Here is a 25997-nt window from a genome sequence, read left to right as displayed (position 1 = left end):
GCACTGAGTCATCAATGAGCAGCAACCATCTTGTTTAGGGAAATATGGAAAAAACAACCCAACCCAGAGGAAAAACAAGCCATGAAAATGGCACAAGCCAAGGCCAGAGGGGTAGCTGGAGTGAGGCTTTTGTCTTGGATTCAGCCTGATGCCTCTTCCCATCCCTGCTGTATATACACAAACACACGGGTTCCCCAGGAGGGCTCTTCTGGGTCCAAGCCATGGGACCAAAACACCAGCCTCTCCCCAACTTTGGTTTTTAGAATTGACGCACAAGCAGTTTGGTTTCTTGGCCTTAATCCATCTTCTACTCAATTTCCAAAGTGATATTTCTAAGTCTTTAGTCTGAATAGTACACCCCCATCCCCTCAATAATTCTAGTGACTCCCTGTTATTTCCAGGACCAGATATATAGAGTCCCCTGGCTTCTAAAGCCTGGCCCCTTACTACTTCTCCAGTTTTCATATACTTACAGCCTTTCCACATCCTCTATGATCCAGCAACACCAGCCTCCAGTTGTTCCTCGAACGAGCTATGCCATCAGAGCATTTTTTCCAGTGGTTTGCCATTGGAATGTTCTCCCTTCTCGTGTCTCCCTCCTCCTTCCTTCAAGACTCAGGTCAAATTCTACCTTCTTTCCCATTCCCCTCCCCCAACCCCAGTGCCTGTCCTCTGAGATGATCTTACACACACACACACACACACACACACACACACACACACACACACACACACGTCTTCTATGCACCTAATTGTGTGCCCATTTTCTCCTCCACTAAAAAGTGAATTCCTTGAGGGTCAGCACCCTGTTCACCTGCTTTTCTTTGTATCCTCAGTAGTCAGTACAGTGACTGGCACATAGCTTGATTATGATAAGAAATTTGGCCCCTTGAGGGCTTTTAATTACATCAATCACAAGGGGGCGGCACCTTAGGGTCAGGCTCTTGTAGGAGGACAAAAGCAGTCCTGGGGAGCATCTAGCTCCGTTTCGAATATATCAACCTTTGTTGAATATACTTGTATCCCAAATACATGTCCCTTAATATGGAAAGATGCGATAGGAATACTTGAGAAAATCCCACCAAATGAACTGAAATGTCATAAAAGTCACTTGAGCTGGTCCAGTCTTCATTCAGTATATATCCTGAGGAAGGGATGGTTGAGCTTTCATGGAGTGGAAATGAAGGGTTTCCATCTACTGCCTATAGCCAGACATTCTGACCCCCAAGCTAAAAAGGGGTTAGGGTTAGGAAGGAAGCTGCTGGCAGGCTGGCTCTCACTTGGTCTACTGGCCTTGCCCTTATGTAGAGAAGATAGGACTCATTGGAGAAGACCCTGATGTTGGGAAAGATTGGGGGCAAAAGGAGAAGGGGACAGCAGAGGATGAGCTATATAGAATGTGTCATGGGAACAATGAGCATGATCTTGGACAAAACTTCAAGAGATAGTGGAGGGCAGAAGGACCTGGCATGCTGTGGCTCATAGGGTCATGAAGAATCCGAACAACCAAGGGCTTCTTCAGCACCTAACTCTCAGCAAGTCTCTGCCTGAGCAATTATTGGATGCTCAAGTTTCTTGGGGAGGGAGGTGTCATGTAGTCCATACTCATTTTCCAGAGCAAACTGTGGCCCAGAGAGATGAGGTGACTTATCAGAGGTGCCACAGGTATGAAGCAGGACTGAAGTTCTTTGCACTATATCCCATGGTACTCCCTGCATGTTTGGTGGGTTCTGTTCAGAACTCCAATAGATTCTACGCCATATTGCAATTGTGTCATTTGGTGTTTGCCATCTTCAGTGCCAGGCAACCAGAAGGTGCTCCACAGATGCTTGATGGATTGAAGCAGGGTTTTGTTGGAAATGTTCAATCTACCTTGTTATATTAGCAGTAGATAAGGGACCAGGCAGTCTCCTGTCATGTTACCCACGTCTGACAGTTTTCACTGACTCAGCCTAATTATCAACAACAGTACCCACATAACACTTGACAGAAGCAGTGCCTGCCTTATAGTGAACTATTTCGTTCATTTGCTGTGGCTTCCAGGAAAGGTTTGAAAAATAATGGAGAGGTAGGAGAACTGGCTTATAGGCCTGTACCAGTCAGTGGGGAAACTTGGAAAAGTTCTTGCTCCTCTGTGGGGTATTTATCAAATGAAAGGGCTGGATCCAATCTCAGCCAAATGGGCCAGTCTCTGATAGCAAAAGGGCCAAAGCACAGCATTTGAGCTGTGAGGGTTAGGCATAAATACACCCTTGACTCAGTAGCTAGAGTGTGAGTGAGAGCCACCTCCCAGGCAAGATTGTGTGTGTGCGTTATCATTGTAGCTGGGAATAACTGATCAGAGGAAAGTGACCACTCAGTTGTTGTACAGTCATGTCCGACTTTTCATGATCTCATTTGGGGTTTTCTTGGCAAAGATACTGGAGTGGTTTGCCCTTTCCTTCTCCAGCTCATTTTGCAGATGAGGAAACTGAGGCAAACAAGAATGATGAGGAAACTGAGGCAAACAAGAATTAAGTGACTTGCTTAGGGTTACATGTTATCTGTGGCCAGAATTGAACTCAGGTCTCCTTGACTCCTGGCCTGGAGCTCTGTCCGCTGCAGCACCACCCAGCTGCCACACTAATGGGCACCGTTTTTGCTGAGTTCCCAGTTCTTTGCATCAGGACCCAAACTCCTTTCTGATGTTTCTGGGCCCTATACTATTTGTTCTTGGGCTCTAATCAGCAAAGAAGTGTATGTGTGGGGGGAGAGGAGGGTTGGTGTTTAGATTAAATGATACATATTTTTTGCAAAAGAGGCCAAATCGAATTGTTCCCTAGAAAACAAATAGCTTTTTCTCTTGGCCCTGGACCTTCAATGCCCCTAACCGACTAGAGAATGCCATTGGCATTGACTGAGCTTGACCAACCTCCTAACTTGAATTACTCTCCCCCCACCCTTGTGACAGATCCCAAGACTCCCTGGTGAAATGGGGTTGTTTTAAAAGTCAGACTTGCTGCATTTAAGAAAGGATTTAAAATGTTTCCCTTCTCTGATAACAGAACAGGCTGCAATAAAGGCATTCTAGTCACTGCCTGTGGAACTCCTCTATGAAGGGCTGCTCAGATTTGCCCTGACCCAGGACAAACAGCATGTTTCACTGCACCTCCTAATCTAAGCTGAGCCAAACAACGTGTGTATAGACCTTGTTTCTTCCTAAGAAAATTCAAGGACCCATAGGACTATAAGGGAAAACTGTTAAGTCCATATGGTTGAAATGGAGAAGTTACCATGAGCCATTGGACTAGAAGGTCCAACTGGGTGGAATAACCCAATTGCATGAGGAAGTCGAAACCAAGGGGAACAGAACATGAGCTAGGGAGACCTAGCCCTGGAAGGGGAATGTAGGGGAAGAGTAAAGAGTTCGTGTCTCTTGACACCTAAAGGGAAGTCTCTGGACGCAATGTTTACAAAAACACCACTGGACACGATTGTGCGAAAATAAATTATTCAAACAGAATGAAGTAGTGAACAGTAGCTGAATCCAACCAGAAGCATTTGGAGTAAGACCAAACATGGGTCAACAAAATAAATTCATCAACATCAATTGTTTCACAGTAAGACAAACATTCTTTCTGTAATGTAAGTGCTGTTTTCTTAACTTTTGAAGGCAAACAATATCACTGTGTGCTCTAGAACACCTAGGCCATTCATTTAGCAATGCAGCATGTCAACAATTGCAGATAGAAAGAGAGAAGAGAGAAGATGGAGGGGGGGGGGGGAGAGGCAGGAATGAGGGTTTTCCAAATGGAGTAAACCCCTAAGCAGGTGTTATTTAGGACATCCTGCTCAACACTCCCCCTGAGGTTAATAATGATCACCCATTAAGACAGTATTGCGATTAAAGACAGTGACAAAAAGTTTCCCTCCCCTCCCCCCCCCCTTAACCAACTAGGAAGGGAAAGCAGTGCAGAACAGAGCCCCTTCCTTTCTCTTCATCTCTTGGGTTTTACTGGCCTTGGTTTGGGCCCTGGTCTTCACCCTGGTTTGGGCCCTGGTCTTCACCTTGGTTTGGGCCCTGGTCTTCGCCTTGGTTTGGGCCCTGGTCTTCGCCTTGGCTTGGGCCCTGGTCTTCTCCTTGGCTTGGGCCCTGGTCTTCTCCTTGGCTTGGGTCCTGGTCTTCGCCTTGGTTTGGGCCTTCCACAGGTTCTTGGCTTAGGTCTTCCACTGGTTCTTGGCTTGGGTCTTCCACTGGTTCTTGGCTTGGTCCTTGGTTCTGGACTTCATCTTCAACATTTACTTGGACTAGGTTTGGGTTTTGGTTGCAGGCCAACAACATCAGGACACATTGAATGCCATTCAAGCGCTTCTTCAGGGACTTTGTAGACAGGAAAGGAAGCTGAGATTTACTTTCAAGTGGAAGGATTGCCAGGATCCACCAGCACCAGGAAGGGCCATTGGGATTGACCTGGAGTGTAGAAACAAAGGAGACTTTCACAAGAAAGTCCCAAAATGCCCAAAGATTTACCTAGGTTTGGTTCTTTAGCTCCAACTTCTTGGCTACACTCAGACCTTTTGCCTTTTGGTTTATCCCACTGGCCCTCAGTGGCCTCTACACCCACCCATTACTGTCACCAATCTTCTAGATGCTAACTGTTGCTCTGAATAAGAGTTTGTGTCTTTACCACATGCAGCTGCCTCAAAGCTCTGAGCTGATGCTGCCCAAGCAACAGTAAGGGCTTCTACTATGAGTGTCACTGAGCCTTTCTGAGTCCCTGGGGCATCTTCTGTTTCCCTTCTGCCAGCTCCAAGGGGACAGCAGGACTGAAAAACAGCAGCTCAGGCTGAACAAGAGGGACGTTGGGAGACTTCCCTCACCAGGCAGATGCTTCTGCATTAGGGAACCCAAATCCTGAGCAAAGGGAGAAGGTTCACCCCTTCCCTCCCACTCAAGGAACAGACAATGCATGAGGTCACCTCCGCGTCTACCAGGGACAGGAGGTGGATATTTTAGAATACAGAAAAGAGAAGGTACAAGTCCCAGCTGCATAGGTCTTTGGGACATTGAACATGACCATAGTCTCATGTCTCTTCTGAGCTCCAGTTCCACATAAAAGCCTGCATGCTAGACACAGCCCCTGGCCAGTTGTAGTCCTGTCTCCTCATCTCAAGCCTGGCCCTTTCTCCTTGCCTGTTTGCCTGCCCTGCCCCAAGTTTTACTAGCCAAGTATCCTGTCTGGCAGGCCAACTTGGAGTTCTCATCACTATGACAAGAATCCTGTCTCTGACTCAGACTATGGAGGTCAACCTGGTCTTTGCTTTGGGAAAGACAAGACGCCAGGGGCCAAAAGGATTGCCTGTGCTGACTTCTCCAACTTTGATTTAGACTCCTACTTGCATGGCCTGGAAGCAGCAAAAGCCCAAGTGGTTAACTTTTTACCTGATCCCTTTGTCTGCTCCTGACTACAACTCACCCAGTCACTAACCCTGGGAACCCTTCTGTCATACCTGTGGGTCCAGATCTTTTGGTGGTATAGGACCAAAGTGGCCCAGAATGCGGCTCCGGAGCGCTGGTTTGAGCGAATTGAACCAGGCAAGTGATTGATCATATACGGAACTGTGCAGGTTTAGCAACCTGAGATACTCTTCCCCTTCAACCTGTAATTAGCCAGAGAAGTCACATGAGCAGGGGGCTGCTAGCCCCTCCCCAGGTATTCGGTCCCCCTATCCAAGACCCTTCAGCCAGACATGCTTGAGTCCAACTAGCCAGCATGACTGAACCATCTAGATGGATGATGGCCCACTTGGAGAGATATTTGGGCACCCTGCTTCTGTCTCTGTACATGTGTGTCAACTTACAGGTCCAAATGTAGGCAACTGCATGGAAGGGGGAGGGGAAGAAGCCAGCAACTGTTAAAACTAGTTTTCACAGCAAAACATCTGCCCCATCAGAGAAGCACTGAAAGGGATCTGAATTTCTAGCCCCTCTCTCTTCACCCATTCACTCAGTCCTTATAGATCTTCTCTTAGCACCAGGAAGGGCATGTGAGAGAGTGCCATTCTAAGTCAGCATTCCAAAGCTACATTCCACATATATCTGAATGCTTGTAACTTGTATGAAGACAGATGACTACTGTCATGGTCCCCTCTTCTTCCTATCACAAGCAAAGTCAAAAATGCACTGACTGCCTATGCTCACCACCTATCCCACTGAGCATGGGAAGATGGGGGCTTGGGGAAGATGTCTCCCAGGTAAAGTTAAAGGAAGTGATCTTCCTGAGGCTTCGGCTTGCTCAGCTACTGAGCTGGGGGAGAAGGGGGGCCAACACTCTACACTAGCTTTCTGGCTTCTCTTAAGGTACCACCAATAAGCCTGAAGGGAAAAAACCCCGGCAAAATGATCATGATGCCAGGCTGACATTCCAAGTTCCTGGCATCTGCTGGCTTCCTGATTCGCAGACCCTGGAGCAGACCCACCTTCTGATCCTCAATATATTCGATGTCTGCTGTGTTGTAGCCATCCTTCTGGCTCTGCTGTAGCACCTTAAACCTCCTCTTACCAATGCTGTCCACCACAGAGCGACCATCAGGAAAGAACTCAACATTTCTTATCTCCATCAAGCAACCATATTCTGCAAACCTATATATTGGGGTAGGAGGAAGTAAAACAATCATTCTTGCCAATCAATGGCTCTGTTTCCCCAGGCCTGCAGCTTAGACACCTTGATGATTCTAGAATACGATTTGGTCGACTCCAGAGCCTGAGTCCTTGGGGGGTCCCGACCAGGAAATCCAAGAGTCCATGTCAAGCATGGCACCTTGGACCAGAGTCTTTATTTCTTGTGCCCCTTTCTTCTTGCGAACACTGGTTCAGCTGAGTGGTCCTCAGAGGCTTCTCTGCAAAGGAAGGTTGGTCCAGGGCCCACAACCCTCTCTACCTCCCCCTGTACTCACTGGGCCTAAACATATGCTCAGGGATTTTGGTAAATGAACTAAGGTGGACCCAAGGAACAACACACACTGAAGAAACACAAAACAAAAAACCATTCCCCATGTGTCATCTAATCAAAGCAGCTGAGAGAGCAGGGAAGGCACAGTGATGGTCACAGATACTCTGCTTTGAGACAACAAGGATCATCAATCACACTGGGGCAGGTGAGCACAGCTGTCCTTGCAAATAATTACAGAGTAAGTATCCCATTATACAACAAGGATGTCAGGTCCCTGCTCCCTCCCTCCCACCCCAGTTCTGAGGACCGAAGGGAAATTCAGGATGCCTGAGGGCAGCTCTAACATTCAATCTATGAACCCCCCCCCAGGGGTGCCAACCACTAGTCAGATGCCAGTGGAGGCTTAAGGCATAGAAGGCAGAAGCTAAAAAGGAAGGAGTGGGAAAGAGGAAAGAAAGAGAAAGAAGTAATCTCTCTGCTGGAGTGGGAAGGAAGAGAGTTGAATTTGGAGTCCTAAGTCCCAGGTTCCAGTCTTGCCTCAGCTGTTCTGTGGCGTTGGACAAGAAGCCTGGCTGCCACTCCCTAAAGTGCACTCTGTTACAGTAAGACCAGTCTCTTCTTTCTACTTCCCATCACTGTGCTCATCCCTACTTCTATTCTGCTTGCCTGGTGTGCCCTCTCTCCTCTTTCCCACTTAGTAAAACGGTTTGTGGTAGAAAGTAAATAGTAGAGGTTTCTACTAACAGCAAGGGATTCATAGGCCATATTCTTGTAGGGTTATGGGGTCTAGGGTACTATGCCTTCCCCAAGGTAAGCTCAAAGTGGTCCCACAGGCTGCCAGAGCGACTCACGTCCTAGTGTTGAGTGTTGTCTGGCGTTGCCTCTGTCCAGTTCTCCCTCTGGTGCCTAAGTTTTCCCATCTGTAAAATGTGGGAGTTGGGCTAGATGTTCTGTGACGGTGTCTCTGTTGTCTGAGTTTCTCCCCACCCCCCACCCCACTCCTCCCCAGTTGATCCTGGTCCCATCCTTCTAGGGGCCTGCCACACACTCACCCTTTGGTGCAGTCACCCATGCACATGCCAAAATACTTGTTGCCGGTCTCCAAGCATCTTCGAATCATAAGGCGGTAGCAGGGCTCAAAGATGTGTAGAGGGCATGGCACAGTAGGGTAGGCCATGGTACACACAAATATAGGCACATTCTTTCTCAGCCTTCTGCAGAAGGGAAATACAATTTTGACAGCAGGGTTTCTCCCTCATGTCTTCAGCAGAGAGGGGCCACATTTGAGCACTTTCAACACCGTGGGGGAATGTCTTGGCCTGATTGATTTTGCTAAACAATGGCCTTCTGGTGCCCTGCTTTCAACTTGGGGAGGAATTGCTGTTTCCAGGGGAGGAAAAGAGGCCTTCCCAGTTGCCATCACTCCTGGCCTTACTTGGGACCCTCTCCCTCAACCTTCCCACTTGCTGGCTCTGCCTCCAAGGAGCCACCAGGGCAAAAATGGGGAGGGGGAAAGCAGGCAAACTACCAAGTCTCACCCCTCCCAAGCCCAAATTGGGGAGGAGGCAGCTTTGTTTAATGATGCAGTAAAATACTGAGTTCCAAAAGGTATCATCCCCAAGTTGAGTCCCCTAGTGTTACCACACTAGTTGAGGAAAAGCTAGTTTCCAGGGGATACTGTCAACCAAACAGCCATGAGAATAGAACATGGGAGGACCAGTGTGTCTGGAAATGGGCTTCCAAATGGAAAAACTACTCAGAATGTGAATGTAAGTTTCTCTTGGTCCAAAAGAAAAGGCATCAGGAGTCCAACCTTTCCTGAGCTGTGGCCAGCACAGTGAATGCCTGGAAGCAGGTGGTCTTAGGAACTGGACTGTGCTGCTGGTTCTTAAAACTCAATGACATATTATTTCCCTTCCCAGTAGACTGAGCCAGGAATATCACTTGACTCCTAGTTTCAGCCTTTTGCCTCACATGAGCGAATCTGAAAATTCCTGAGCCAGAAGGATGATGGGATCCAAGACCTAGAAGGGACCTCAGACGCCATGTAGTTCAATCACCTCATTTTGCACATAAGGAAATGAAGGGAAAAGACATGTTCAAGGCCATACAGGTAGTAAAGCAGCAGACAGCTGAGATTTCAACCCATTACCAGTAACTCCAAGTTGGGGGCTCTTTCTGTTGCATTATGTGGCTCTTTAGGGTCCTAAAGAGATTGTCTGGTTCTACCCTCTGCCTCCCACTATTTGAGCACCCAGCCCTAGTTCCACCGATCCAACTGGATGAAACTCATCTTGACTTACAGACCATCCCCTCACATTCTGACAGACAAAATGACATATACAGGGTTACATACTTTGAGAGTTCTGACATTTCCTCCTCGAAAATTCTTTTGCGCTCACTGAGGTCATCAGGCAGATACTTGGCGATCATTGCCTCCATCAGTAAATTTTTGCTGTATTTCCTCACAGACATACACTGCACCAAGAAGGAAAGAAATTAGCTACTGCTGGGGCCTGCCTAGTCACTGGGAAGGTCCAGTGATCAAATGAGCCCTGTGCTAAGGCTTTCTATAGCTTTTAATTCCTAGGAAAGTTTATCAAGTATATCCGTCGGGGAAGGGGAAGAAGCATTTCTATGGTCCCAATGGACTAAAGTGCTTTTAACACTTATTAAAGTGTGATTCTTACAACTCTGGGAGGTGGGTTTTATTCTGTTTTTAACCCCATTTGACAGTTGAGAAAACTGAGGCTGAGAGTCCAGGGTAATGCAGGGGATAGTAAATTCTGTTGTGTTCTAATTATTCATCTCAAGCAAGGTCTAAAATAGGGAGATCTAGGCTTGTTAAAGGCCTAGAGACAAGACTGGAGTTAGCTGTACAATGACCTGTCTGAGAAATCAGGGGTTTTTATTTCAGAATGGCCCTAGCCATAAAGCTTTGACTCACATGAAAAGAGTCTATAAAGATTTGATCTCTGTCTCTGTCTCTCTCTCCCCCCATCATGCCAGCTGCCTTGCACAGTCAATGCTTAATAACATTTCTTGAATTGAATATTCTGCCTTACCTCTGCAAGGCTTTCTTTGCAAAGGGGACACTTGGGGTTGTGACCCAAGCTTCTTTCAAGACATTTCATGCAGAAGGTGTGTCCACAGGGAGTGGTGACGGGCTCATAGAACAGCCTAAAAGCAAATCATAAAATCCCAAACTGAGAATTTAACTCAATTTTAAGCTTTTGGGGGTTTCTTGGTGACGACGCGGGGTGGGTGGGTTAAGAACCCTAAGAAGGGGTTTGTTCTGTGAAGTTTGGATTCAGTCAAAGGGCCACACTTGAGGACCTACATCCTCAAGGGATGACGTATGACCTCAAGGCCAAAGGTTTCCCAACCCTGGCTTAGATCATCCCATGCTATATACTGTGGATTCAGAGAGAGCATACAAGTTAGAAGCTTGGCTCTCCCACTAATAAGCATCATGTCACCAAACATGTCCTTTCCCTTCCTTGGTTATCAGTTTCCTCTTCTGTGAAATGAGAAGGTTGGACTACATGGCCTGAGGTTCCTTCTACTTCTAGGATCTCTAGCCCTCCCTTTTCAGTTCTGTTCTACCCTCCCATTTCACTGGGCCCCAAGGAACTTTTGTTCTACTGCCCCTTATATTAAGTCGCTTCTCATGTTCCTTCCGTTTTCCTTGCCATCACAGGAACCTGGCTCTCTTCTGAAGAGAAGCTTTCAATAAGGGATGACTGGATTCAGTGCCAGTGGAGTACTGATGAGAGGCAAAGGGCAATGCTGACTGTCAAAGTTGGAGCAAGGCCCCAGCAACACAGGCCAGGATTGAACAACTCAACCCAGTGACCTGAAGAGGCAACTGGCTACGAAGCACCCTCCAGTGGCTAGTAGCTGTACCTGCAGCCCTAACTGCTCAGCTTCCCTTGCACATACATAGGACTAGCCAATGGTGCCAGGGGCCAATACATTGTGGAAGACTAATCCTTTCTAGACTGGAATGCCCTCACAGTCCTCTAATCACTGACTTACATGGCAATATCCTTCCTATCACACTGTGCTGGTCTTTTTGCTTCTGAATCGCTCGGGTAGGTTCAGAATGAAGAATTTTGCTCAGCTTGTAATGACCAGGCCTAGTGCAGCCCACTGGAGGATGGGGGCTTTCAGTGGGGGTGAGCAGGGCTACTCCTTCTACTCTCTTCCTCGTCAGACCACATGTGTTGATAACTACTTGATTCTACTAGACAAGCTAGAACTTGGGATGGGAGGAGGAAAGATCATAGCTGAACCCAGGAGGTGTGTTAAGTCTATGGCTTGCAGTATCTGTTGGAAGCTAGCTGTTTCTGCTTTATTTTTTTTTCATGTCAGGTCTATGATTTTCATTAGTGCAATAACGCCCAATGAAAAAAATATACCTCAATCATGCAAAGTGGTGCAAACTTTGAAATTTCTATTCCTAGAGAGTGACCTGGGAAACAGAAAAGTTATGTGACTTGGCTGGAATCATATGGCCTGTGTATGTGTCTGAGGTTGCTCCCAACCAAGCCTTGGCTTCCCTAGGCTTATGCCTTGTGAGGTAGCTGAGCATCTGGACTGCTGATGCAGCAGACATCAGGAAAATGGCCCATCAAGGCACATGGGATTGATGGTACTGCATACCTACCTCATGCAGAGAGGGCAATCCAGGTCACTTGGGTCGAAAGATTCAAAAGGAACATTGTGAGCATGATCTGCCCCATCCTGGGATTCCTTTGAATCTAAAATGTAAAATGTCCAGTGAAATCCAGAGTGAGCTACTATCCCTAGCCCAAGAGGATCTGGTTTGTTTTTAAACATCAGAGAGCTGATTTCTTGCCCTGTATTTCCACCCTCAGCTTTTGGGAAGGACCTTTCTTGGAGTAGAAGAGACCCCCCCCCCCAAGAAAGGTTCTTATGAACTAGTTGGGACTGTGACTGGGAAGTGACATTAGCTTGTATATATGCCATGTTTTGAGGCATGATGAGAGAAGCCGAGTTCAGGAAAAAGGGACCTGGACTCTTGCTAACTAAAGTACAGGGTGGCCTTCAGGAAATGTTTTTATCACCTTTCTAGGACACCTCCTCCGTAAAAAGAAGGGGTGGCTTAGATGACTTCTCTCAAGCCTATTTATCTAGGATCCCATGGATGATCTTTCACAAGTCACTTCCCCTGCCCGGGGCTCAGTTATAAAATCTCAGCCCATCCTTCATTCTCTTTTCAGACTTAATGTCTCTGGGGCACTCATGGAATCACTTTAGGTAGGGATATTACCTTTCTTGGGAATCTTGCATGGTATTTCAGAATCCAAGGACTGTGATGAGCTGCGTTTCCGTTTTGGCGACTGACGTTTTGTGGGCTGTTTGTTCTCCTCCTTCTTGGCCTGGGCCCCCCGAGTCTGCCTCTTACTGGCCTGGGCCCCCCGAGCCTGCCTCTTATTGGCTTGGGCCCCTTGAGTCTGTCTCTTCTTGGCCTGGGTGTCCAGTACCTGTTTCTTCTTGGCTTGAACCACTCGACCTGGTTTCTTCTTGGCTTGGACTATTTGCCCTATTCTCTTCTTGGGTTGGGTCGCTGGAGTCTGTTTCTTTTTCTTGGGTGGGGCTGCTGGTGTGTGTTTCTTTTTCTTGGGCTGTATCACCGGAGACTGTTTCTTTTTATCCTTTGGCTGGGCTGCTGGAGACTTTCTCTTCTTCGACTGGGACACTTGCACCTGTTTCTTCTCTTTAGGCTGGGCTACCCGAACCTGTCTCTTTCTGGGCTGGGATGAAGAAACCTGTCTCTTCACAGGCTGAGATGAGGAAGTCTGTCTCTTCACAAGCTGAGATGAGGAAACCTTTCTCTTTCTGAGCTGGGATGAGGAAGCCTGTCTCTTCCCAGGTTGGGATAAGGAAGCCTTTCTCTTTCCAGGTTGGGATGAAGAAGCCTGTCTCTTCCCAGGCTGGGATGAGGAAGTCTGTCTTTTTCTGAGCTGGGATGAAGCCTGTCTCTTTCTGGTCTGAGATGAACACATCTGTCTCTTTCTCATCTGGAATACGGACTTTCTACTCCTCTTCCCTGGGCGGAACTGGGAAACTTCTTCCTCATCAGACTGGTCATCAGACTGGGACAGTGAAGCCTGTTCCTCATCGGACTGGGACAGTGAAGCCTGTTCCTCATCGGACTGGGACAGTGAAGCCTGTCCCTCGTCGGGCTGGGACGCTGAAGCCTGTCCCTCGTCGGGCTGGGACGCTGAAGCCTGTCCCTCATTGGGCTGGGACACTGAAGCCTGTCCCTCGTCCATCTGGAACACTGAAACCATTTTCTCGTCGGGCTGGGACACTGAAGACTGTCCCTCATCGGGCTGGGACACTGAAGCCTGTCCCTCATCCATCTGGAACACTGAAACCATTCTCTCGTCGGGCTGGGACACTGAAGACTGTCCCTCATCGGGCTGGGACACTGAAGCCTGTCCCTCGTCCATCTGGAACACTGAAACCATTCTCTCGTCGGGCTGGGACACTGAAGCCTGTCCCTCGTAGAGCTGGGACACTGAATGCAGTCCCTCATTGGTCTGAAACACTGAATCCAATCCCTCATTGGTCTGAAACACTGAATCCAGTGCCTCATCAAGCTGGAACATAAAAGCAGGTCCCACTTCAGGGTGGAACATGGGAGCCTGTCTGTCTTCAGGATGGAACATAAAAGCAAGTCCGTCTTCAAACTCGGTCATGGAAGCCTGTGTGTGTAGGGGTTGGAACATGGGAGCTTGTCCCTCTTCGGGCTGGAACATGGGAACCCGTCCCTCTTCGGGCTGGAACATGGGAACCCGTCCCTCTTCGGGCTGAAACATGGGAACCTGTCCGTCTTCGGCCTGGAACATGGGAACCCGTCCCTCTTCAGGCTGGAGCATAAAAGCATGTCTGTCTTCAGGATGGAACATAAGAGCATGTCCCTCGTCATGCTGGGTCATGGAAGCTTGTGTGTGTAGGGACTGGAACATGGGAACATGTCCCTCTTCGGACTGGAACATAAAAGCATGTGCCTCTTCAAACTGGGACATGGAAGCCTGTCTCTTTTGCTCCAAAGCCTGGGACATCAGAGCCAGTGTCTCCTCAACAGGTTGGGCCATCAGAGCCAATGTTTCCTCCTCCAGTTCAGAGTGGGCCACCATAACTGGTGTCTCTCCCTCGTCCTCCTCCTCCTGTTTAATCTGGAAGTCTGAAATGTCTAATGGCTCCTCTTTAATCTGGAAGTCTAGAATGTCTAATGGCTCCTCTTTAGGCTGAAAATCAGGAAAGTCTAAATCTTCTTCCTCCTTGGGTTGGAACTCAGGAAAGTTTAAATCCTCCTCCTCTTCCTCCTTGAGCTGGAAGTCAGGAAAATATAAATCTCCGTCTTCCTCCTTGAGCTGGAAGTCGGGAAAATCGATCTCCTCCTCCTTGAACTGGAAGTCAGGAAAGTTGATTGCTTCCTCCATTTCCTCTTTGAACTGGAACTCAGGAAAGTCGATGTCTGTATCCTTGAGTTGGAAATCAGGGAAGTCTATGTCTGATTCCTGCTTGAAATGAAAATCTTCAATGTCTAATGACTCCTCTTTAAGCTGGAAATCGAGAATGTCTAATGGCTCTTCTTTAAGCTGGAAATCCAGAATGTCCAGTTCCTCTTCCTTGGGCTGGAATACAGGCATCTCTGTCTCCTCCTCCTCCTTAGGCTGAACCACTACAGCTTGGATCTCTCCTTCCTCCTCTGTGGGCTGAAGCACTGGAACATGTACGTCTTCCTCCTTAACTGGGACCACCACAGCCTGGATCTCCTCTTCCTCTCCCTGGACCACCACTGCTCTTATCTCCTCCTCTTCTTCGTCTTCCTGGACCACTACAGTTTGGATCTCTGCTTCCTCTCCTTGGACCACCACAGTTCGGATCTCCTCTTCTTCTTCTTCCTGGACCACCACAGTCTGTATCTCCTCCTCCTCCTCTGGCTGGATGCCCAGACTCTGTATCTCCTCAGGCTGAGTCAGCAGAACCTCTATCTCCTCCTCTTGGAGCTGGACCATTGCATCCTGTCGTGTCTCCCTGGATAGGCTTTCCAGAACCTGTCTCTCCTCCTCCTGGACCAGGATTATTGCAGCCTGTCTTTTCTCCTTAGTCTGGAACACTTTAGCCTCTCTCTTCTTGGGCCTGACTACTGGAGTCTGTTTCTCTAGCTCCTCGGGCTCCCCTTCTTTCTTCTCCTCTACACAAACCAGGCCAACACAGCCAGGATGCTCTGGCTTCTCCTGAGCAGGAGAGCATTTCTGTATCTCCTGTGAGACAAGGAGATTAGGCAAAATAAGTAGTTACTTGCAATCCTGGTCCTCCTCTGACTCCCATCAATGGTTGGGGTAGGGGCAGAGGAAAGAAGGAGGAAAGAGTAGAGGCAGCCCCACTCTAGGTCACAGCCTCAGAGCCTCAATTTCTTCACTTGTAAAATGGGGATAATCCCTGTAGCTCGTGGGATTCAAGTAAGACAAATGTATTATCTGTAAAATGCTATGTAGATGTCAGTTAATATAACAAGGGTCACCATACAAACTTATGCTACTACTGTGTGAGAGAGTCTGTCACACTGAATTGGGAAAAGTTTAATTAGTTTTAGAAGTTCCTTTTTTTAAAAAAAAAAAGTCCAAAATAATTTAAGGGAAAAATTATTTCTTTTTTTTTGTAAAAATTTTTGGTCTGAATGCTTGAAAACTGATAAAGCAAGAGCACTTTTAACCCCATCAGCTCAAGGTCCATGGTCCCACAGTGTGAAAGGCCAGGAACTCACTGGGAAGCCTGTGAATAGCATTCCTAATAAGCAGGTTACTGGGGCAATAGGTCAGTTGATTAGATAACCAGTTTCCTAGAAGCTTAGCTAGGTACATAGGGATTATTCAAAGCAGAAAGAACTTTTCTTTACCTAAGAAATCAATCCAGTGCCAATTTGGGGAGACTGACCTAGGGGAAATCCCTCCCTAATCTTAATCCACAGTCAGGAGGTCAAAGTTTGCCAGCCTCCTCTTTTCAGGGTACAGGTTGGTAGTAGGTGAGGCATAGAGGAAATAGGAGAAAGATTTGAGGTGAGGTGGAAAAGGAGTCATTATCTTCCCTCCCATAGTCTGTGGCATTCAAAGATTTAACTTCCTAAAATGAGAACCCCATTTTCCACAAGATTTTCAAGTATCTGACATGCTGACAGATCATGCTTTGCAAGGGAACTTTCTTCCACTGGTTTGCAATGCCAGGTTCTCAGAAGCTATCTAAATGGGCTGCCAGGAACTCCTGGCTCATCCTGATGCCAAGTCCTGAGTCTCCCTCTCCAGGGAAGCATCAGTATCAAAGGCCATGCTGCTGAGGTTTAGCTGGTGCTTGCCCAAGCACAAGCATCCATCTATCCCCTTACAGGGACGTCCTCCTTTTGTCCTCTCTTTCTTTCCTTTCATTTAGATACTCCTATAGAGCAGACACAGTTTGGGCCAACTTGTTTCTTAGCCTGACACATGGGAGAAGGCTTCAGTAGGAAGGTGGGTAGGTCAAACCATCACCCCTCCTGCAGAGCCCACATTTCCAGCTCCCTCCTGCCTTGGGTGTGGGGAGAGCTGTTCTAAGTTTTACAGACTGGCTGACCCGTCCTCTCTAATGAACCTTGGACACTAAGAGCTTCCATGGAACTTGTCCTCAGCGGTAAAAAGCGCAAGGGGAGACAGGGGTTCTCACTGCCTCCCCTTGATCCGTCCCCCGCCCCTCCCTTCCCCGGACAAGGTCAAGTCCAGCACACAGCAGAGCCCAAAGCGGCAGCTGGCAGTACCTGTCTGCCTTACCTGGACCAATGCTGGCAGTTGGGGATCACCTCTGCTGGCGGCTCCACGGGTCTGGGAAGCCATGGTACTGCTTTCTGGTCTAGAGCTGCTGGGCCCCAGTTGGAGGCTGCTCAGTAAGCGCTCCTGGGTATCGCCAGGAATGGGTGAGAACAAGCTGAACAGAACCTGAGACAGAAAGCAGAACATTTCACGACTTAGTCAACTCCTCTAAGGCTCTGTAGGTAAAGGGAGCAGAGGAGCTGCTCTCTTATGGAAGGAGATGGAGAAAGTGATTTTTCTAGTTTAGAACTTCCCCAACACATTGGACAATGAGGAACTAACTCCAGGCTGGCATTGGGGAGACAGCTGTCTCCCCAGCTCCCAATAGTCACTATTCCAGAGCAGGCCTGCAGGCAGATATGTTTCTGACCCATTTATCTGGCAAGGAAGGAGGGAGTGAAGAACCAGACAGAGGAAGCCAAGGAAAGTCCTAGCAGAGAATATGGGCCGTTCCCATTAGGCTTCCTCAAGTTCCCCTTGTTCACTTTCCTGCGGAAACCCAAACATAAACTTACTTTCATCTGATTGATCTCTGTCCCTCCTCCAGACAGCCCTCATCTCCTCCCCTCTGCCAATGACCCTGACCCTCCTTGTCTCCCTTCAGAAAGGGGTCACGTCTGAGTTCTGGCTTCTCTAGCCAGACTCTGAGCAGCTGGGGTCAGGGGCTATGTTCTCTCCTGCTTTTTCAATTATGTTCAATTTCAAACCTCCTCAGTCCTGGAGGCCTGAAAGGTGCCTGGATTCCCAAGGCCCAGAGCTGGCAGAAACACAGGCTACAATCAGAAACCTACTCAGTGGTTGGCCAGTAGCCAGAGCCCAACGGTGAAGAGAATGACAGAGGCCTTCGGATTTTGTTCCCTGAATGGGCCCAGCTGGGCCACACAATTCCAAGGTGAGGCCTGGGAGAAAAGACCATGACCTTCCAATGCAACCATATTAGAAAGCATAAATAGCTTCCCTTCTAAAGAGAAAAAAGAAAAGAGGAGTGGAGGTAAAGGGGGATAAATAGTGAACAACGGACATCAACCAACCCCTCTTCAGTGTAAGCAATGCCTCCAGTAATCCAAGGTCGGGTTCATCTCCCAGTAGGAAAGACCACTTCATGATGCTAAATCAAAGTCAATTCCACTCCAGTCTCAGCCTCCAAAAGAAGGGACTCTAATGGGTCAATAAAAACCCACAACTGTAGTGATCACTCTGTCCTAAGTACTGTCGGCAAGTGACCTTAAAGGTCATCTAGTCCAGCCCCCTTGTTTTACAAAGGAGTAAACTGAGGCTTATGGAGGGGAAAAGACTTGTCCAAGGTCAAAGGGAGAGCTCAGTTTCAAACACAGGTATTCAGACTCCAAATTTAGCATTCTTTCCATTATTCATTCTGTGGAAAGAAATTACAACCCGCCACAGAAACATCTGCATTCTAACTCCTTTTCCTTCATTTACTTAAGTCTTTCTACATACATTTTCCAAATCTGACAACCATATTGTCAGCTCCACCCAGCCCTCTTTCCACTGTGTGCCTGCCTCCTAGAGGCCCAGGGACAGGACCCTGGAGCTCAGGGTGGTTATGCAGGCAATTGGGGGAGAAAAAGGAGGGGAAAATCCCAAGCGTGGCTGGAGGAGCCCAGAAAGAAGAGGTGAGAAGCTCAAAAAAAAATTCCCTAATCAGAGGGGAGGGTCAGGCTTGGGAGGAGGGGGTATGCTAGAACTGAGACATGAGCCTGGCATACAGTAAATGCCTGGTAATCCAGCAAGGACCCTTACTCTTTAGGTCAGCCTCTTATCTATTTGCTGACTGACCCCCAACCCTTCTCCAGGTTCCCTCCTTCCCCATGTGTTAGTCTGTGGGATAAGGCAATATCATCTTCTCATCATTAGAAGCAGCAGTCTAGAACAGCAGGTAGGCAGCCTTGATAATTGCTTTCTCTCCTTGGGAAGCCAGGAGGCCTTCGTGCAAGCCTCAATAGCCACTGATTTTTAAAAACCTTTAAGGCTAAAAAGCCCCAAGCTCACCCTTCCCCCAGAGGGCTCCTATAAATGTGCACCGAATCATGGCATCTGATTTTCTGGAAATGCTGAATGGAAGGGCTTCACTCAGGAGGTGAGGGAAAATAATGTACAGTAGGTGATCCTTTCCCCAAGCCCCCAGCACAGAAGCCGTAGAAAGAATGGTGAGTCAGTTCAGCCCAAAGGAATCTGTCTCTGTCTTGTCTCTCATCCATCTTCTCTGTGTTTTCTCTCTCATTCTTTCTTTCCTGTCTCACCTCTCACTCTTTCCTCTCACCTCCTATTCTCTTTCCTCTGTCTCCCTCCTCATTCTCTTTCCTCTCTTGTCTCACCTCTCACTCTCTCTTTACTCTCTGTCTCACTTCTCATTCTCTTTTTTTCTCTCTGTCTCTCCCATATAAGAAGAGGGAAGCAGGCCAGCCCCTCCCTTCCCACCAGAGTTATCTGAGAGAGCTGGCTTGACTCACCTTCGCGGCTTCACTTCTGGCTGTGCTGTTCTCCTCTTCCAAAGCCACACAGAACAGGAACTCCTTGAGGGCTTCTTCTGTATTTCCCAAGTCGGCTAAGGCTTGGCCTTTGCGTAAGTGACCCTACAAAGAGACAGGCCCCTTTATTCAAGCTCCTCTTCAGTACAAATCTGCCTCTAGCAAGAGTTCAGAGTAAGAGAACCTCGGGATCTTATTCTGTACACTGAAGCAGGAGTGGTTTCAATTGTTAAAAGAGAGTTATAAGATGATACCTGCCGGTTCTAACATTTTAAGTGTAACTACCTCATTTTACAGATGGGGAAACCAAGGCCAAAGAAAGGAAAAGGACCTGGCTAAATTTCAACAGGCAGTGACCTGTCATATATCCCATGATCCTCTGGACCATGCTTTCTGTTATTGAGTGTTATTTGTCCCAGATAACATATTGTGAATTTTAACAGAGGGCTTCTAGAGACAATTTGGGGCATGATGGCAGGCCAGTGGGAAAGAGCTTTAGGGGCAGATAGGTCTTTTGATGCCTTGCAAATTATGCCAAGTGCCACTGTACATGTTACATAGGGAACTATCTCAGTCTTTTTCTTTTCTTTTCGAGGCAGTCAAGGTCAAATGACTTGCCCAGGGTGGCACTGCTAAGTAAGTTTCTGAGTCTGGATTTGAACTCAGATCCTCCTTAGTTGAGGGCCAGTGCTCCATCCACTAGGACACCACCTAGCTGCCCCCATCTCAGTCCTTTTCTAGACAGGTTACATGGAGACTTGGATACAAGATGGGGATTCTGCTAATGAAAGCCAGTCTCTTTTCTGCTGTTCACCTTAAGTTTCATAGGCAGATGAGAACTGAAGTTGGCGGGGGGGGGGGGGGGGGGGGGGGGGGGGGGGGCGGCGGCGCAGGGACACAGAGCCAGTATATGTCCTAGGCACAATTTAGATACTGGGTTTGTATCAGAACGCTAAAAGCTACCTAGACGCAGGGCTCCACGATCCAAATAAATGAAGTGGGGTTGCACATATCTCAGATAAGCTGCATTGAGTTTAACATACAAATTTACATTTAAAAGGTTCAAGTTAAAGAGGAGAAAAAACTGAATTCTGGAAAATTCTCCATCTCCAAAAGCAATCACTTTCCCTACTAGGGAAAAGGCACCAGGAGCCCTTTTTACTCTTCCCAAAAGGCCTCTCCCAACTTACTCTGCCTCAGTGGCTGTAAGTTCACCATTATGGATTGTTTAGATTCAATTAAGTCCTTATTTTAATATGGGAATAGGCTGCCTGGGAGGGCATTTTATCACAGAAGGAAAGGTCAAGATTAATGCTTGGGGACCTGCCTAGGGTGGCCAGAGGAGAGCTGGCAGATGCAGGCTTCTTGAGAATAGGGACTACTTATCCCTTTCTTTGACTCCCCCATGCTGTATCTCCCCTTTGGGGCTAGCATTTGAACCATTTTCTTAGCGTCCTCCCCCACACCAGTGGGAGCTGAGGGAGGACTATTGTTGGGGGGATGAAGAAGGGACTTTCCCTATTTGTTTCTACCTGGGACAAACCCATCACCCAATGGAAACACGAACCTTCGGCCAACGGGGCTGGAGTCTACAGGCCATGTCAGCATCATGCAATGCAGCTTCAGGACGGTTCAAGACAGAATTGATCTGAGATCGGTTGCTATAGAGCAAGTAGTCATTTGGAGCTGTTGAGTGAAACACACATTAATTACCATATGCACAGAGCCCTGTTTTCTCTGAGCTGGAGATGGATGGCTGAGTCCCACTCCCAGAATCAGGTGCCAACCGGTCCAGACTTGACCTGGTTGCCTGGCAGATGATCCTCAAAGCTGGTCACCTCTTGCCATTTATAATGAGCTATCATTTTCTTCTGGGTCTTTTTTTTTTTTTTGGTTCATTTTTTAAGTTTTAGTTTTGGTAACCTTGTTATCAGCCTTGACAAATGGCCTTCCTTGAATCACTTTAACCCATCTGCATTTGAATTTTACCATCTGTAAAATAAGCTTAGAAATAAGCCTTGCTATTCTATTACATTAAACTGTCCAGACCCTCCCCCGAAGTGGGGGTGAGTGGGAAAGGGGGGGAGCCAGGTGCGAGAGTTTAATCCTTTTACAATCCAGTTAGTATCACATAGATCAAATATTCCCTGGCTAAAAAGCACACTTCTTAACTGATTTAATAAATGTATGTTAACCAGGGGCTGCGCAAGTGTTACAATGAGATAATATTTGCGAATAAAGAAAAGATAATATTTGCAAAGCACTTGGCAAATCTTAAAAGCACTATCTAAATGTTAGCTGTTATTATTAAAACATTAAGAGTATGTGAATGATTTAACATAGATCCATCCTCCGCTGCTGGACAAATAATGCCAAGGACTTGTCCAGTTAAAGAGAGCCAGGTAACCAGCCCCTATGATCAAAGGGCAGTTTCCCTAGGGAGAGTTGAAATTCATTTTGGGAGAAGGCACTCCATTAATCTCCCCACTAAGGCATGGAAAATAGAAGTGCTTGGGAGGAAAAAAAAATACAAGAAATAAGCACATGAAATCAGAGAAAGACTTTGATTTTTGTGGTTGTCATTTTCAGCCATATCAGAATCTTAGTGACCCCATTTGGAATTTTCGTGGTAAAGATATTAGAGTGTTTTGCCATTTCCTTCTTCAGCTCAATTTTCAAGACGAGGAAATGGAGGCAAATAAGATGAAATGACTTGCCTAGGGTCACACAGCTAGCTGAAGTTGGATTTGAACTCAGGTCTTCCTGATTCCAGGCCCAGCACTGTAACTATTTGCAGGGCCACCTAGTGGTCCAATGGCACTGACTAGGAATTAGCTAAAAGCACAGAAAGTCAGAGCTGCAAGGGCTTTGGGGGATTATCAAATTTCAGAGATGGAAACTCTCAAATCTAAATCAGAGGCCATCTACAACCAAACAAGAGGCCATCTGGCTTTCACTTTAAGACCCCTAATGACTGGGAACTCAATACTTTTTGTGAGGGTCCATTCCAAAGTGACCTTCCTTAAATACAGATCTGACCTGACCTTCAGTAAATTCCAGGGATTCTCTATCACCTCTTGGATCAAAAATAAAATATCAGTATTAAATACCAAATCCTGTTTGGCGTTCAAAGCCCTTCATAACCTACCCCTCACCAATCTTCTAGAAGACTCCACACTCCCACTCCCCTCCCCCGTACTCTGCAAACCAGTGACACTGGAGGCTTTGCTTAAGATTCTCCATCTCTACCTCCTCCTTGCTTCCTTCAAGCCTCAGCTAATGCAGGAAATGCTTCCTGATCCCCCTTAATTCCAGTGCCTTCCTTCTGTTAATGAGCTCCAATTTACCCCGTATAAAGCCTGTTGGTACATAGATGCTTGCATTTTGCATTCCCTAATTAGACTGGGAGCCTCTCCCGAGCAGGGACTAGCTTTTATATCTTTGTATCCACAGCACTTAGCACAATGCCAGGCACAAGTGCTTGCTAAATGTTTGCTTATTGTGACACTGAACCTAAATTTGCCTCTGAGTTTCTCTTCATTATAAATAAATAAAGCTAACATTTATATAGCACTTTACGGATATCATCTCATTGCTCCTAGTTCACATCTAGCCTAACCTATAGCAGAGAAGGAAAATAAAACCCTGAGAAAGGAAGCGTCTTGCCCATGGCCACACAAGCTGGGAGGCTAGGATTAGAAAAGCTACTCCCAAACTGGGTAGATAAAAATGGGGGTAGGGGTGGGGTGGCACGATGAGACTTTCTCTTCCCATCGGTCCTTTTCTCATACGGTCTGTTAACCCTACTCTGATTTCACTGGAAGATGGGGGGGGGGAGAGGTTCTGACTGTGGTAGCAAAGGGGATGGGGGTTCATAAGATCACAGAGCTAGAACTACAAGGGAACTCAAGGATCCGGTGGGACTTTGGTTCCGTCTTTTCTTACCAGTGTCAGATTTTGTTGTTGTTTTTTTGTTTGTTTGTTTTTTAAGCCTATCCCAAGGATTTAAAATCACCCTCTTCAGATCTTTTTAGAGCTCTGCATAATTTGCTAGTAAGCATCAGCTAAGGATGGAAGAAGATCTTTGATATTTTTTGCTGAGGTGAATCACAGAATCTGGGCAATCGATCCAGAGGGAGATTTCCTGTACCCTAATCTGCAATCTTTCTTGCAACCAAGACGCAAGAACACAGAAAGCTATATACCAGTTTCTTTGCATGGGGGTTGTTGTGGGGCCAGGGCAAGAGGGAGAGGCTTCCAGTTTTGTCTCTCCTCCAGCAATTCTAATCACTGCTCCTTTCCTTCCTATCCACGTTTTTCCTCGATATTACATTCTTGCTTTGTAAATTGGATGCCATCCCCCTGCTTATACCTGTTGCAGGCCTATGACGGCAATCAACAAGTAGTTCCAATCTTGCCCATTTCCTTGTATTTGCGTCAATCCCATAGCCCCTCGAGTTGCCTATATTCCAGATACCACAGCTATTGGTGGTGGTGGTGGGGGGGGAGTTTTCACTCACTGCCGACCATTGGAACAGCTTTCGAGCTCAATTCTCCTCCCCCTCCCCAAATTGCCCCCACTCAAGCCCTGGGCCCGGCCACCACCAGCCCTGCAACGTAGCAATATTGGGAAGATGGATTGGGGCGGGGGGGCTGGGGGGGAGACGCCGACCGTTGAGGAAAGGGAAGGAGGAACCCATCCCGACCCCCTCCAAGCAGACACACAACTCCGAAGCTACTACCATAAACTGGCCGACCTGGGCTTGATTAAACAAGGAGACCAGCAGGCCTAGACGATCGACGGCAAGGGAGAATTGATCGTCCGGGCCAAGGGGGCGGGGGACGCAAAGCAGCTCTTTCGGCCTGGGGAATTGTGCGGAGGTAAAAAACACTAACCCTGACTCACAGGCCAGTTGGGTGATCCGCGCCCGCTGCCACCTCTGTTCCCTCACTTCCAGGGATGGTTTCCGAAACCCTGGCCCACTTCAGTTACCTCACTCTTTACACAACCCGTCCCCACCGGGAGGAGGGCCGGGAGCCGGGCCTGGCCCGAGTGGCCGAACGCAAAAACGACATGCAACGCGGTGCTCTCCTGGCCTAATTCCACTCGCGACCCGCAGGCGGAAAAGCATCCTTGCCCCCCGAAAGTTATCAATGCACACATCGGGACCGAGGATGGGGCAGAACAATTTCAGGCCCCGACCCTGAGCTCCCAGACAAACGCACGTGAGCACACACCCACCCGCTGCCCAGCCAGCGCCGCACACCGCCCGGAACCCGCACCTGCGTCCCTAGATCGTCGCGCCTTGCCCGCGGGACCCCCTGGGGGTCGGGTGTCTGGGATGGTAGCGAGAAGTCAGACCTTCTTCAGGGAAAAGTTGGTCCCCAAAGCGAGAGAGCAGGGCAGGGGAGGGAAAGATGCGCCCGAGGGGGGTCCAGGTTTCTCCCTCCACCCCCACCACCGGGCCGGAGCGGGCCGGGACGCCCCCACCAGGGCCCCACTGCTTACCTAGGTCGAGCGCCTCGCAATACTTCTCCAACGCCTGCTCCGGCTTCTGCTCCTGGTACAGGCGGTTGCCTTCGTGGCGGAGCCGCGACGCCTGGGTTGGGCCCGGGAACCACTTGGTCAGCAAGTTGCTGAGCAGCACGTTGACCCGCAGGCGCGACAGCGTCTCGCTCGAGGCGGCCCCGCTGCAGCTGGGGACCCCAGGCCCAGGGTTAGAGCATAGAGTGCAGTAGCGCTCTTGCTCCAGGCACACTTTGCAGAAGGTGTGCCCGCAGGGTAGGGATACCGGATCGGACAGGAAACCTTGACATTTCCGGCATCGGAACCCATCCCAGGGCGTCGTGGGCGACTTGGCGACTACCGCCGCCACCGCCGCATCCATAGGGGTCGCCGCCGCCCGGGGGGACTGGCTTTCGCCGCTTCCCTGCGCCCCGGTGGCTAGGAGCCCCTCTCGGTGCCGGATGTTCTCAGCCAGGCAGCACACCAGAGCATCGAGGTGCTCGGAGCTCAGCTGCTGCCGCTGGAACAGAACCTGGTACAGCTCGAAAGCTTCCTGGAAGCTTTCGCCGGCAGCCAGGGCATCCGCCTCCTGGAGAATCCCCTGGCTCTCAGGGGTAAGAGTCAGTGTCAGCTTTGGAGGGGATGCCTCCCGGAAGGCGGGACGCCCGTGCATGCCCGACGACGACGCCACCACGGGAGGCTCCGAATTCCTGGCCGCCGAGTGGCGGAGGACCGGCCCCTGACGGGGATTGGAGCTCATGGTGGATGAGCGTTGGAGGCGCCTAGAAGCCGCGCGGCTGGAGACGCCGCTGGAACTGCAATCGGGAGAGCTGGCCCGATAGGGCCGAGACGCGATCGGCCTCAGCGGCTGCCGCAGCGGCTGCTGCGGCGGCTGCTGCGGCGGCGATCAGCGAAGGTGCTGGAGCGGCGGCAGCAGCGGCGGCGGTGACTGGAACCACAGAGACGGATGCTGCCGGAGCAGCGGCGTCTACTGAGACTCGAGCTCCTGGGGATGACTAACAGTGTTTTTCAGCTCTCCACGGAGACCCTCCACCCATTCCGGGCGCCCCGCGGCTCCTGCTAACTGCCTGGGCTCGGGCTGCGTCTTATATAAACCAAAACCACGTGACAACCGAGTTGCCTCTCATTGGCCGGCGGCGAGAGAACTATTACAAAACCTGACGAAGGG

At 48.7% G+C, this 25997-nt stretch overlaps 1 protein-coding gene across 2 annotated transcripts; it reads right to left on the bottom strand.

The window, feature by feature from the left end:
* Positions 1-3473: 3473 nt before the first annotated feature.
* On the bottom strand, positions 3474-25890 carry LONRF3 (LON peptidase N-terminal domain and ring finger 3). 2 transcript variants are annotated; one of them, XM_072626907.1, is made up of 13 exons: positions 24812-25890; positions 20870-20988; positions 19285-19407; positions 16775-16939; positions 12229-15238; positions 11602-11695; positions 9998-10112; positions 9289-9410; positions 7985-8146; positions 7784-7852; positions 6460-6622; positions 5491-5640; positions 3474-4450 (listed from the first exon to the last, which is right to left on the bottom strand). In XM_072626907.1, the coding sequence occupies exons 1-13, from the start codon at positions 25566-25568 to the stop codon at positions 3992-3994; spliced, it is 5508 nt and encodes a 1835-aa protein (XP_072483008.1). In that variant the 5' UTR covers positions 25569-25890; the 3' UTR covers positions 3474-3991. The 2 variants fall into 2 exon arrangements, with proteins under 2 accessions (XP_072483008.1, XP_072483009.1); XM_072626908.1 differs by lacking the exon at positions 7784-7852.
* Between the last annotated feature and the right edge of the window lie 107 nt (positions 25891-25997).

This window comes from Notamacropus eugenii, chromosome X (assembly GCF_028372415.1).
Source record: "Notamacropus eugenii isolate mMacEug1 chromosome X, mMacEug1.pri_v2, whole genome shotgun sequence".
Classification (NCBI taxonomy): Eukaryota; Metazoa; Chordata; class Mammalia; order Diprotodontia; family Macropodidae; genus Notamacropus; species Notamacropus eugenii.
The sequence above is the reverse complement of the archived record's forward strand: the minus strand, read 5'-3'. Positions and strand labels throughout refer to the sequence as shown.

Bases quoted from the DNA above. Each gene is read 5' to 3' on its own strand.
- LONRF3 (XM_072626907.1), bottom strand. From the start codon at position 25,568: ATGAGCTCCAATCCCCGTCAGGGGCCGGTCCTCCGCCACTCGGCGGCC. The intron at 15,239-16,774 runs GTAAGGCAGACA...CTTGTCTCACAG, and splicing joins AACTGCCAGCATTGGTCCAG to GAGATACAGAAATGCTCTCC. The intron at 7,853-7,984 runs GTGAGTGTGTGG...CACATTTTACAG, and splicing joins ATGGGTGACTGCACCAAAGG to ATGGGAAAACTTAGGCACCA.